Below are 13,102 nucleotides of genomic sequence, written 5' to 3'. Positions count from 1 at the left end.
TATAATTAATGTAAGTCTTACAACGTCGTATTGGATAAGGGAAAGGAAAAATAAGGATGCAAGGTCAGTCCTAGTAAGACTGAAAGTTCGAAACGACCCCAAATGTATTTAGGACTAGGAGAAGCTCTATCACAAGATCTTTAGATTACATGGTTTGCAAAGATTGAAAAGGATCTCCCTAAAATTCTGAAACGATCTCCCCGAGAGCTTGAGATGCTAACCTCATTGATCTATTTTGCTTTCTAGTTCTATCATGCACCATGATTGAATCTACACGTCTCAACTCTATTTGATCATATTAAGCTTTCGAGTTTACTGGTTTCGTATATGCTATTATAACATTTAGTGCTTACTAAATAATTTTTAGATTAGATCAATTGATTGACATTATGTTCATTATAATTTCTTATTATATATATTGAGAGAAGATCAAGAGCACACGTCTGCAGTGCACCAAAAGTGCGGATGTTGCCCGTTTTGGTAACCGGCAACGCGCAATGATGGCGGGGATAGTGCACGCCGCACTCCCCCCTCCCGGTGCTTGGCTGGAGCTCCATCGCCAGTCTACGGCGGCCGGAATCTACATATTTCCCAAAAACTTGAAATTTCTAGAAATTGGCAGATTCCAGCTGCCATGAGCCGGCGATGGAACTCCGGTCGACACAGACAAGAGCGCTGGAAGGGAGAGTGCGGCGGGCACCATCTGCGATTTCGTTGCACGTCGCCGGTTGCCGAAACGGGCGAATCCGCACCATGCAGACATCCGTTCTCTAACCAACCTATATATATATATTTTACTTATTTTTGCCTAGGATGATAAAAATTTATGGATCCGCCACTGGTCACGGTTATGAAACTCATATATAAATTTTCATTTCTTTCTAAAGAAAAATCATCTTTGATAATGTCTTAAACATCCAACCGTTCTAACTTTTGACATCTTAAATTTATAATGGTATCTCAAGTTGTTACCTCGACTGAGTCTTAGTAACTAGTGTCATTCGCTTAATCAACAAAGACGGTCACAGAGTCAAAACTAACGGCTTTAAGTACTTAATCTCAATCTCAATCGGGCCAAATGTTAGAATGACTTTAAATATCGTGGTAAAAAAAGAAACTCAATTCCTATACGATATTGACCTCTCCTCTCTCCAAAAATACAAAAACCAGCGTGCCAGTTTTACTGAAAACAGTACAAAAGTTTCTTTCTGTACCGACCAACCACATGTTTCAGACACTTTCAGTGTTTCACAACCTCCCCCAGCGTTTACTTTCTCTACCGTGGTAGAGCTGGGCAAAACGACTCAGAGTCTCAAAGACACAAAACCAATCCCAGAACCCCAAATGGAGTCCATAGGTGTTCTCTACCTCTCCCCAATAGGCGCTTACTTAGAACAAGAACTCGACAAGCGCTTCAACGTCCTCAAGCTCTGGACTGCCTCTCACAAAACCCAGTTCATCAAGGAAAATTCCACCTCCATCCGAGCCATCGTCGGCCACGGCGGCACTGGGGCCGACGCTGACCTGATCGAGAGTCTTCCCAATTTGGAGATCATATCCAGCTTCAGCGTTGGGTTGGACAAGGTTGATTTGAAGAAATGCAAGGAGAAGGGTGTGAGGGTCACCAACACACCCGACGTGTTGACCGACGACGTGGCTGACATTGCTATTGGGTTGGCGCTGGCGGTGATGCGGAGGATTTGCGAGAGTGATCGGTATGTGAGGAAAGGGTTGTGGAAGAAGGGTGACTACAAGTTGACCACTAAGGTTACATTTTTCACTTTTAACTGTGTTCTATCGAGTGTTGTTGGATCTGAGTTCATTTGGGATTGTTTGCTTTGTTTATATGCTTGTTTGGTTGTCCTTATAAGCTGCCAGTTGAAGCCATCTAATCATTGTGGTAAAAGATTAGCAATTGTTGATAGAGAAAGGACCATTACCCATGTTCTTGAAAACACATGCATGTTGTAGGGTTATAACTTGTTTCTCTGTTTCGTGTGCTGTTATGTGCCATTGCTACTGTTGTGTAGTAGTCTGTGTAGTTGCTTCTGCATTTCTGCTTATATTTGAAATATGCTGCACGGTTGAAATTAGGACTTTTCTGTAGCTGGTTATGTGCTATATAGCCATGTCAATCAAATGGAACCATAGACAGGAAGTCTTACTATTTATGGATGGCCAAGCTGGTGTTATTAGGATATTCTGGTTGTAATATGTTACTGATAGATATTACTTGGATTAGTATGATATATTGCTAGTTTCCAGTTATTAGCATTTGAATTTGACTGCCGGTCAAATATTGGACAGAAGAACTATTTAAACCAGACATAGTTGTAGCTTTAACATGAAATTTCATTGTTTCAAGTTCACAATTGGCTGGAAAAACCAAATATATTTTTTCATCATATTCTTCTTAACTTGTTTGTCTACCTGGTTATTGTTTCCCCTTCCGTAATAATTTCTTTTTTCTTTTCAGTTCACTGGAAAAACAGTTGGTATCATTGGTTTGGGAAGGATCGGCAAAGCAGTAGCCAAGAGAGCTGAGGCTTTTAGCTGCCCCATTGCCTACTTTTCCAGAACAGAAAAACCAGAACTGAACTACAAGTATTATTCTACTGCTGTGGAATTGGCCTCCACATGTGATGTTCTAGTTGTTGCATGCCCACTTACTGAACAAACTCGCCACATTATCAATTGCGAAGTCATTGATGCTTTAGGGCCAAATGGGGTTTTAATTAACATTGGGAGGGGTCATCTTGTTGATGAGCCTGAGTTAGTATCTGCACTGCTAGAAGGCCGATTAGGGGGAGCTGGCCTTGATGTGTATCAGAATGAACCGGAAGTACCAGAGCAGCTGTTTGGGCTTGAAAATGTGGTGCTCTTGCCTCATGCAGGAACTGGCACCACAGAAACTCGCAATGCAATGGCTGACCTTGTTGTAGGGAATCTTGAAGCTCACTTCTTGAACAAACCATTGCTTACACCAGTGGTTTAACGGTTTGCAATCTGAACTTAAATACCATTCCAGCCATTATCTTGATCTGGCATTAGTAGTGCAGTACTGTCTTCATTACCTAATAATAACCTTGTGTCTAGAACTCTGGGATTGGCAAACATGTTGAAACAGCTGATTAATACTAGTCCATTACTGAATTTATCTCTTTGCATCTTAAAATACAAATTTGGTGTTTATAGGAATTCCAGACTTCCATTGGATTAATATACGAGATGCAATTGCATTAATATACGAGTAGAATTGTGTGCATCAAATACTGTACTGTATTATTTAATTTCCTTTTCTTTTAGAAAAAAAAGATGTAGATAATTATAACCTTGGTTATGTAGTACTTAGGTTTATTCCGAACATATACAGAAGTAACAGGACATACCCCAGTCTCTGGAGAAATTTTCATAAATAACCATATTTTGTCACTAAATTGATTCTTAGCCTTGTTTTCTTTGTTTGTTGAAAACTAACCAAAGTAGGGGTGAATGAGACCACAATACCCTTCATCTCTTTTCTAACGAGAACCTCTATTCCTGCCGACCACTGCATCTGCATCTCTGGTGCCGGAGCTTTAGTTTTTTTTTCTTTCAGTTTTGGCGTTTTGTATTTCCTTGCTTTAGTCTGTGACTCTGTGTGTACTGGGTTTTTCTTTTCGGCATTGGTCACATAATGAAATTATCATTCACCAAAAAGAAAAGCAAGTTGTAATTCAACGATGTGCCAGAGCGCCTGTAAGTTTAAATATTCTTAGTTCCGATGTTGAATCAACTTCCAATTCCAACTCTGGGAAATCCTCCCATTTTGGTTCCAGTTTCACCTTTGTGTCTGAACCTAGTTCCCATCCTCTTAGCTTTCCACCCCATCCAGCGGTTCTTTTCCAAAGTCTAAACCCAAATCTATTGCGACACTAAACACTTGATCGTATTCTCGATCCAAATAGTACGTGATTCCAAAAGAAGTGTACATAGTTTTTGGTCTCCCTGATACTAACTCTCCACTCTTCTCGTTGGATATATGTGTGTGTGTGTTTCGCTGTGTGTTTGCCCAGCCGTGGAAAGGCTTCTTGCCTGTACGTAGAAGTAGAAGCAACAGATGTCAGATGAAAGAAGACTAGGTCTCATCGTTCTATTACAAAAGAGAGGAAGGGTATTGTGGTCTCAATCACTCTTTTTTTTTTGTTAGTTTTCATCAAATTATGGTTATTTATCAAAATTTCTCCAGTCTCTCCCACTTCAACTCCACCTTCGTGATTCTTCTCCAAACCCCTTGGAAGCGCAAAACCCCAAAGCAAGCCAAACCCTTTCCACCCTTCAAACCATGGAGTCCATAGGTGTCCTCCTACCAATCCCAATGTCCCCTTACTTAGAACAAGAGCTCGAGAAGCGCTTCAACCTTTTGAAGCGCCCCCCCACAAGACCCAGTTCATCAAAGACCACGCCACCTCCTCCGGCGCCGACGCTGAGCTGATTGACTCTCTGCCCAAGTTGGAGATCATCGCCAGCTACAGCGTTGGGATCGAATAGGGCGACTTGAAGTACTGCAAGGAAAAGGGTGTCAGGGTCACTGACACCCCCGACGTGTTGGCCGACGACGTGGCCTACATTGCTATTGGCTTGTTGCCGGCGGTGATGCGGCGGTTGTGTGAGAGTGACCGTTATGTCAGGAGTGGTCTGTGGAAGAAAGGTGACTACAAGTTAACCACAAAGGTTACATTTTTGTCTTTCATTCACTAGCTTTATTGGTTATTAACTCATTGTTACTTTGCTATTTAGGAGTTTGGTCTATTGAAATACTCCAATTGCTTTGGCTCAAATCAGTAGTCAGGGGCAAGAATAGTGCTTGTGCTAAATTGTAACGAGTCAAGTTTACTCACTGAAGATCTCTGCATTGCTCATACCAATGTGTGTGTTCTTTAGGCTTTTGATTTTTGTCCATAAATTTTTCGAACTTTTGATGTATATGATATGAATCCAGGCCGCAAGAAATATCGAGGATAGTTTGTGTTGGTAGATATAGGGATGTATGATGTGCATTTCTTTGTGTAAGGAAATCTTTGTCTGTTTGGACTTTGGCACTTTGAAGTTGAATTTGCATCGATTTGTGTAGTGTATGAAAAGGAGAATGTAAAGTAGATTAAGTGTTACTCAAGTTCTTGAAAAGTTGAAATCACATGGTAGGGTTGGTGCTTCATTCTTTGTCTTCTGTGCAAAGGTGAATTGATTTTGGTTGAACTGGGCAGTTCTCTAATTATGGTATATATCTGTGTCTGTTTTGTGTCATTGCTACTGTTGTGAAGTTTTTAGTGCTCAATAGTTTGTAAGAAACTGCTTCTGCATTTCCACGTTTCATGTAGAAAAATGCTGCACTGTTGGATTTAGCCTTTGGAGCTTTTCGTTTAGCTGCTTTTGTTCTATATTTTCATGTCAATCAAATGGAACCATGGGATGGAAAGTCTTTAAGATTACCATTTCTGGAAGCTCAAAAAAAATTTATGGCAATTTTGTTGTGATATATATATATATATATATATGGAAATTCTCAGCTGTGGACGTCCGCACTGTCCGTACGGTGCGGATTCGGCAATTCCGGCCACCGGCGACGCACAACGACGGTGCCGACCAGCACAGCCGCACTCCCCTCCCCCGGCGCTCCTGTCTATGCCGGCCGGAGCTGCAGCGCTGGCTGGAATCTCGAAATCTCCGCACGGTGCCGGCCAGCCCACACCGGCACTGCAGCTCCGGCTGGCACAGACAGAAGTGCCGGGAGGAGGGGAGTGCAGTTGTGCTGGTCGGCGCCGTCGTTGAGCGTTGCCGGTTGCCGAATCACCGAATCCGCCCCGTACGGACGGTGCGGATGTCTGCAGCCGAGAAGCCATATATATATTTCTGATAGGTATCAGTATGGTTTATTGATAGTTTCCAATTACTAGCAAAATTGACATGTCCGCCAGTGGAAAATGTTCTAATAAAACTTTATGAATTGGATATAGTTGTAGGTTTAATATGAAATTTTGATTTCATCTTTGACAGAAGAGAAGAATACGTTTTCCTATTTTGTTGTTTACCTTTTAGTCATCCTGGTATTGATTGTCACCCTTTTTTGTAATATCTTTTTATTTCAGTTCACTGGAAAAACAGTTGGTATCCTCAGTCTGGGAAGAATAGGCAAAGCAGTTGCCAAGAGAGCTGAGACTTTTAGCTGCTCCATTGCCTACTTTTCCAGAACAGAGAAACCGGAATTTAAGTACAAGTATTATCCGACTGTTGTTGCATGTTCACTTACTGAAGACACCCGCCATATTATAAATCGTGAAGTCATTGATGAGTTGGGGCCAAAAGGTGTTCTAATTAACATTGGGAGGGGTCATCATGTTGATGAGCCAGAGTTGTTATCTGCACTTCCAGAAGGCCGATTAGCTGGAGCTGGTCTTGATGTGTATCAGAATGAACTGGAAGTACCAGAGCAGTTGTTTGGGCTTGAAAATGTGGTGCTCTTGCCTCATGCAGGAAGTGATACTACCGAAACTTGCAATGCAATGGCTGACCTTGTTATTGCGAATCTTGAGGCTCACTTCTTAAACAAACCATTGTTGACCCCTGTGATTTAACAGCTTTGAGCATCCATATATAGAGCCGTTTGAGGTATCATCTTAATCTTGCATTAGTATCTTCTTCTTTAACTGATATCATTTTTCCTTGATTGAGAAACCCATAAAACCGCTGACTGATACTAGGTCCATTATCGATATTTATCTCATCTCATCTTCTAAATCCATATTTGGCTTCTTGGTTTAGTGATTGGTTATTGGCTGGTTGTATTTCACACACTCATCCATCTATTTCAAAGAAAACAAACTCATAATCTGATGTGCATAGCAGGAAAGACATACATGACCTAATATAGTGGACGCAAACCCACATATATTGAAATAGTCACAAAAATTGCCAGTAATAGCTAGAACTATGGTATTAGGTTTAGTGTTGGTCTCTGATATCTGCAGACTGTAGTATACTGAGGTTACTGGCCCTCTTTTAATTCTTTGTACTTTACATTTGTGTTACTTTATATTATTCTGACCACTTTAGACTATATCCATTTCAACAATATCCAGTTCCTTTTCTCTGGCTTCTTTTGCCTTCAATTCTTCTTATAACACGTTGTATTATTTTTGTATAATCATCTTTGCCTAGCTTAGACTTCTTTGTTCTGGAGCAGAGAAGTTTATTCTTTTCTTGTATGTTGTTCTCTTTAGACATTTGAACATTGCAGCCATAATATGATTAGTGATACCAACTATTGAACTTTAGCCTATTACTGAAAAAAATTAATCTAGCAGACAATGTATTTTGGAGCTAGTGTCATCTGTCAAACCAATGATCTCGTTTGACTTGTATAACATGGATGAACTTTCAACAAGTCCAATCACCCAAAAGCTTTTGTTACTGTAGTAACAACTTCATTTTTATAGGATAAGCATTCTCTCTAGGTTGTTCATGCAATCGTGCAGATGACTGAGAGGAAGAAAAGATTCTTGAACTATCTTCAGTGATTCTTACTCCCTTGTTTTCTTTGAACTTGGCCTTGACCAAATACAAGCAAGTAGGTGAGCTACTACATGAAACAATACAAGTAGTAGACTCGTTCTCGTTGTTGTTTTTGTGTCTCCAGCCTTTTTGTGAAAATTTTGCGCGTGAATTGGCTCTAATTTCCAACTTCTCAGAAAATCGATCTCAAGACAAAGAACATGCATGTCCAGCTTCATTTTTAGCAACCATATGTTTCATTTTGAAAACAGCTAGACCACTTAAGAAATGAACCTTAGCAAATCAAGAATATATATTGCTGTTTGAAGAGGTTGTGGTCTAATTATCTTCATCTTTGAATAACTTGACGTTACTATCAGCTACAACTTCAGCAGTTTCATTACCTCAGGGTCTTAGTGATAAATGGTAAGGGTGAATTGGAAATTGGAATAGGATTAAGGTAGAGCACGGTTCTTTTCTCCACCAATGTACCCTATATATTCTCCCATTAATATATTTTCATTTTGTAACTCAACTCTGCCTTTTTTTAATCTTTGTTATATTTGCATGATTGCTAGCCTTTGTATTGTACTGTGGGCTTCTTATAAAAAAGTCATTTTTGACATTTGAAATTAGAAAAAAGTCAAGTAAGATTTAAAAATTAGAAAAAAATCATTTTCTTAAATTAGTTATAGCGTTGCCCCTATTTTTCGCCAAAATTACAAAGAATGCCACTGCCATTTTTTTTTCACAAAAGTCGTAACACCACCTTCGTCTCCGACCCGCAGCTTTTGACTAAATCAAGATTGGGGTTGACCTCGTTGACGTCATTGATGGCAAGGTTGATTCTAGGGTGCTCGTCGAGGATAGAGAGAGAGATCTTGAAGTTGTAGGCTTGGTCCTAGGTTTGCTTTGAGGCCAGGACGCCAAAAAGGTTGGTGTTGCTGCAGATGCAGCTAGCCGGAAAAAGAAACCCAGATATGGGTTTAAGGGAGAAGATGATTAAGGGGTGCCCATAGCATTTCATGGGTGCCCAAAGCAGTTTATTATTATTATTATTATTATTATTATTATTATTATTATTATTATTATTCTTCTTCTTCTTCTTCTTCTCATCATCATCACAACAATGTGACAATGGGTGGGTGTGACAGGTAGTGTGACAGCAGTATGCAGGTGTGACAGGTCGTGTGACAGGTAGTGTGACAGTAGGTGTGACAGCAGCTGTGATAGGTAGTGTGATAGCGGGTGTGACAGCAGCTGTGACAACATCTGTGATAGGTAGTGTGACAGCGGGTGTGACAGCATCTGTGATAGGTAGTGTGACAGCATCTGTGACAGGATATGTGACAGTATCTATGTAAATAAATAGTGTCACAGCTTCTGTGACAGTGGGTGTAATAACGGTTGTGACAGTAGGTGTGACAGTTAAGAGATAGTGTGACAACGTCTGTGACAGGAGGTGTGACATGCTGAGAGGAAATGTGGAAATATGTGAAATTTTGTTAAAATTCAAATGAGATTGGTATAAGTATACTCAGAATGAAGAGAATAGCAGGAATTAGGGAATTTTGAGCTTCGGTTTCGTCGGAATTGCTTGAAGCACCGTCATTGATGGCGGCAACCATTTGCGATGGTTATTGCGCCTTGTACGGTTAGTCGATTCGGAGTGGGTAGTATATCAAATGAAAGAGGAGAGCCGGACGAGAAAGTTATGGCCGGAATTAGAAAGAGAATGAAAAAAAGAAGAAAAATAGTAAGAAATGGCAAATTAGTCTATAAAATATTTTTAAAGTGATTTTTTTTCTAATTTTGTTGACCTTTTTATAATTTCCACTTAAATGTGATAATTTTTTTATAATTAATTTATAAGTAATGACTTTTTTCTAATATAAATTAAGAAATAGTACATTTTTATAATTTGCCCTTGTACTATTGGCCTTACCAGTTGGTGGATATCCGCTCTCTTGGTTTGGTTGTATTCTACTATTCCATTTCTTTTTTCCTAGAGGGTACTTGTCCTCCTCGCTGCTTCTACGACTATGAGTCAGCCTGTTGTTGTCACTCTTTTACTTCTATACAAATTCCTCTAGTTTGGAAGAGCTGAGCAAAGAGACTCCGAGACACGAAAACAGAACCAATTCCAACCCCAAATCCTCCAAATGGACTCCATCGATGTGCTCATGCCAGTCCCCGTTTCAGCTTATTTAGAACAAGAGCTCGATAAGCGCTTTAACGTCCTCAAGCTCTGGTCTGTCCCTCACAAAACTCGGTTCATCAAGGACAACTCCACCTCCATAAGAGCCATCGTCGGCAGCGGGGGAGCTGGAGCCGATGCCAAGATGATCGAGTCTTCCCAAGTTGGAGATCATTTCTAGCTTCAGCGTTGGGATGGACAAAGTTGATTTGGAGAAATGCAGGGAAAACGGTATTCGAGTCACCAACACACCCGACGTGTTGACCGATGATGTGGCAGACATCGTCATCGGGTTGGTGCTGGCGGTGATGCGGAGGCTGTGTGAGAGCGATCAGTATGTGAGGAGTGGTCAGTGGAAGAGGGGTGACTACAAGTTGGCCACCAAGGTACTTCACTTCTTTTACGTAGTTAGTAATTCTTGTTTGTTGGATCCAAAGTTATTTATATTCTTTGCTTATTATTATGCTTGTTTGGTTTATATTGCTTGTTATGCAAGTCAACTTTCAACATATTCTCAAGTCTCAACTAAATTTTGCCATAGAGGTAATCCACATTGGGGTGAAATAAGTGGCATGAAGGTCGAATGGGTAATCGTAGAGGGACAGAGAAGGGCAAGTCTGTACTGTTTTCCTTCAAACACTGAACACCTTTGGTTTGGGGAGGTTGGCATTCGACCTTTGGCTATTGGCCGTGCCCAAGAAGGTCTAGATTGGAAGCCACCATCACCGCTGGTTACCGTGGCAGAGTAGGGGCGTCTAGAAATCTTTAAGCATTCTTAGGGATCGGAGGGAATTAAGGTTTCTACTTGGGGCACAACGAAGTAGACGAAGTAAAGTACATAGCTACCGACCCATAGTATGAGAATCTTATGATTTTTCATATATTTGCTGGGTACATTTAGTAGCATCCTTTACAAAATTAAGAAGGACAACAACTTACTAATTTTCTTCTAACAAGTTATACCAAAAAGAAATTATGGATCAGAAAATAAATCATCTCAATTTGTATATAAATAATAAATCAATACTCCAGCTAAATATTAATTCCTTTATCCTACACGGCCGACGACGACATTTGCTTGTTGCTGATCACCACAAACACACACTCAAACCATTTCAAGTCACTACACAAAACTCCTCTCTTCACGAATCCCAACCCAAACCCCAAAACCCACCAAACCAAACAATGGAGTCCGTAGGTGTCCTCCTACCAATCCCAATGTCCCCTTACTTAGAACAAGAGCTCGAGAAGCGCTTCAACCTCTTGAAGCTCTGGACCGCCCCCCACAAGACCCAGTTCGTCAAAGACCACGCCGCCTCCATCCGCGCTCTCATCGGCAACGCCTCCTCCGGCGCCGACGCTGAGCTGATTGACTCTCTGCCCAAGCTGGAGATCGTCTCCTGCAACAGCGTTGGGGTCGACAAGGTCGACTTGAAGTACTGCAAGGAAAAGGGTGTCAGGGTCACTAACACCCCTGATGTGCTGACCGATGACGTGGCCGACATTGCTATTGGGTTGACTCTGGCCGTGATGCGGCGGCTGTGTGAGAGTGACCGGTATGTCAGGAGTGGCCTGTGGAAGAAGGGTGACTACGAGTTGACTACAAAGGTTACATTTTTTTTCACTGTTTCATTGGTTATTTGTTGGGTTTGAATTTGATTGGATTGTTTGTTTAGTTTAGTTTTGTGGCATTATGTCTTTGCTGTTGAGTTGTTGGTCTATTGGTAAATAGTGAATACCCTGTTAATGATTGAGTTGTTGGTCTTTGCCGGAGATGTTTTATGGATGGCTTTTGTTCTGATGTAAGTATGACATCAACCCAGCAAGAGAGTAGTTGGTGTTTTGATATAGAGATGTATGATGTACATTCGTTTTTTGAAGAAATCTTGCTTTATTTGGACTTTGGAGAGAATTCTGCATTGTGTTCTATAGTGTATTAGGAAGAGAATGCAAAGTCATATCAGTATCATCCAAATTCTTCGAATTCTATATTGGTGCTCGTTTCCCTGTTCTTTGTGAAAGGGTGGATTGATATTGGTTGAACTGGGTATTTCTCCCGATATTGGTTGAACTGGGTATTTCTCTAGTGATTGTACTCTTCTGTGTCATTGCTACTGTTGTAGAGCTATTAGTACTCAATCATTTGTTTAAATGTTTCCTCACTTCTGCCTCTTATGTTTAAATCTGCTGCATTGTTGGATTTATGAAATTTGTAGCTTCCAAATGGGACCATAAGATGCGAAGTCTTCCAACTGCTTCCAAATGTTACTTGTGTATTTTGAGTGAAAATTTATAATCATATATTGATATTACTAGCCCTTCAGTATCTGCTACTGGAATATTTACAATAACTTGCTTAATTGAACATGGTTGTTAATTTTGTAACTTTAATATGAAATCTAAAGTTCATATTTGACATGCATTTTTCCTCATGTTTCTTTACCCTTTTGTCTTCCTGGTATAGATTATTTACCTCTTGTAATGATTTTTTCTTTCATTTAAGTTCACTGGAAAAACAGTTGGCATCATTGGTTTGGGAAGAATTGGCAAAGCAGTTGCCAAGAGAGCTGAGGCTTTTAGCTGCCCCATTGCCTACTTTTCCAGAACAGAAAAATCAGATTTGAAGTACAAGTATTATCCTACTGTTGTGGAATTGGCGTCTAACTGTGATGTTCTAGTTGTTGCATGCCCACTTACTGAAGAAACCCGCCATATTATCAATCGTGAAGTCATTGATGCGTTGGGGCCAAAAGGTGTTCTCATTAACATTGGGAGGGGTCATCATGTTGATGAAGCTGAGTTGGTATCTGCACTGATAGAAGGTCGATTGGGTGGAGCTGGCCTCGATGTGTATCAGAATGAACCAGAGGTACCGGAGCAGCTGTTTGGGCTTGAAAATGTGGTGCTCTTGCCTCATGTAGGAAGTGCCACTACAGAAACTCGCAATGCAATGGCTGACCTTGTTATTGGGAATCTTGAGGCGCATTTCTTGAACAAACCATTATTGACTCCTGTGGTTTAACAGTTTGAGCATCCATATTTAAAGCCCATTGTAATCATTCTGATCTGGCACTACTGTCTTCTTCAATAAGTAGGATCATTGTTTCTGGATTGGCAAACTCATGTTGAAACAGCTTATTGATACTAGTCCACTATTGAGATTATCTCATGGAAACTTTGGCTTTTCGCTTCAGTGATAACTGCATTTTACCCATTCATCCATCCAATTTAATTTTGGGTTTTAGATTATGATTACTATACACACCTTCGACACCAAACTTCGACACCAAGAGGTTTAATTAGTTAGGAGCAGTATTCTAAATATCGGGATATATCGGTGATATTTAGAAACCGATAGGATAAATGTCATATCGT

The 13,102-nt window shown here is 40.5% G+C and overlaps 1 protein-coding gene and 1 pseudogene across 1 annotated transcript; both read left to right on the top strand.

The window, feature by feature from the left end:
- The first annotated feature begins 1,228 nt into the window (after window positions 1-1,228).
- LOC126797136 (uncharacterized) lies at window positions 1,229-7,570 on the top strand (annotated as a pseudogene).
- A 3,278-nt stretch (window positions 7,571-10,848) lies between these two features.
- On the top strand, window positions 10,849-12,918 carry LOC126801103 (glyoxylate/hydroxypyruvate reductase A HPR2-like). The gene is made up of 2 exons (XM_050528562.1): window positions 10,849-11,335; window positions 12,231-12,918. The coding sequence occupies exons 1-2, from the start codon at window positions 10,913-10,915 to the stop codon at window positions 12,747-12,749; spliced, it is 942 nt and encodes a 313-aa protein (XP_050384519.1). The 5' UTR covers window positions 10,849-10,912; the 3' UTR covers window positions 12,750-12,918.
- Window positions 12,919-13,102: the final 184 nt, after the last annotated feature.

The sequence above is a fragment of the Argentina anserina genome, chromosome 6 (genome assembly GCF_933775445.1).
Source record: "Argentina anserina chromosome 6, drPotAnse1.1, whole genome shotgun sequence".
Lineage (NCBI taxonomy): Eukaryota > Viridiplantae > Streptophyta > Magnoliopsida > Rosales > Rosaceae > Argentina > Argentina anserina.
Note: the sequence above shows the minus strand (reverse complement) of the source record. Positions and strands in the feature narration are given on the sequence as shown.

What these genes read in the sequence shown, in the direction of transcription:
- LOC126801103 (XM_050528562.1), top strand. Translation starts at nt 10,913, where the DNA reads ATGGAGTCCGTAGGTGTCCTCCTACCAATCCCAATGTCCCCTTACTTA. An exon ending in ACTACGAGTTGACTACAAAG is followed by an intron (nt 11,336 to 12,230) that starts GTTACATTTTTT and finishes CTTTCATTTAAG; the next exon opens with TTCACTGGAAAAACAGTTGG.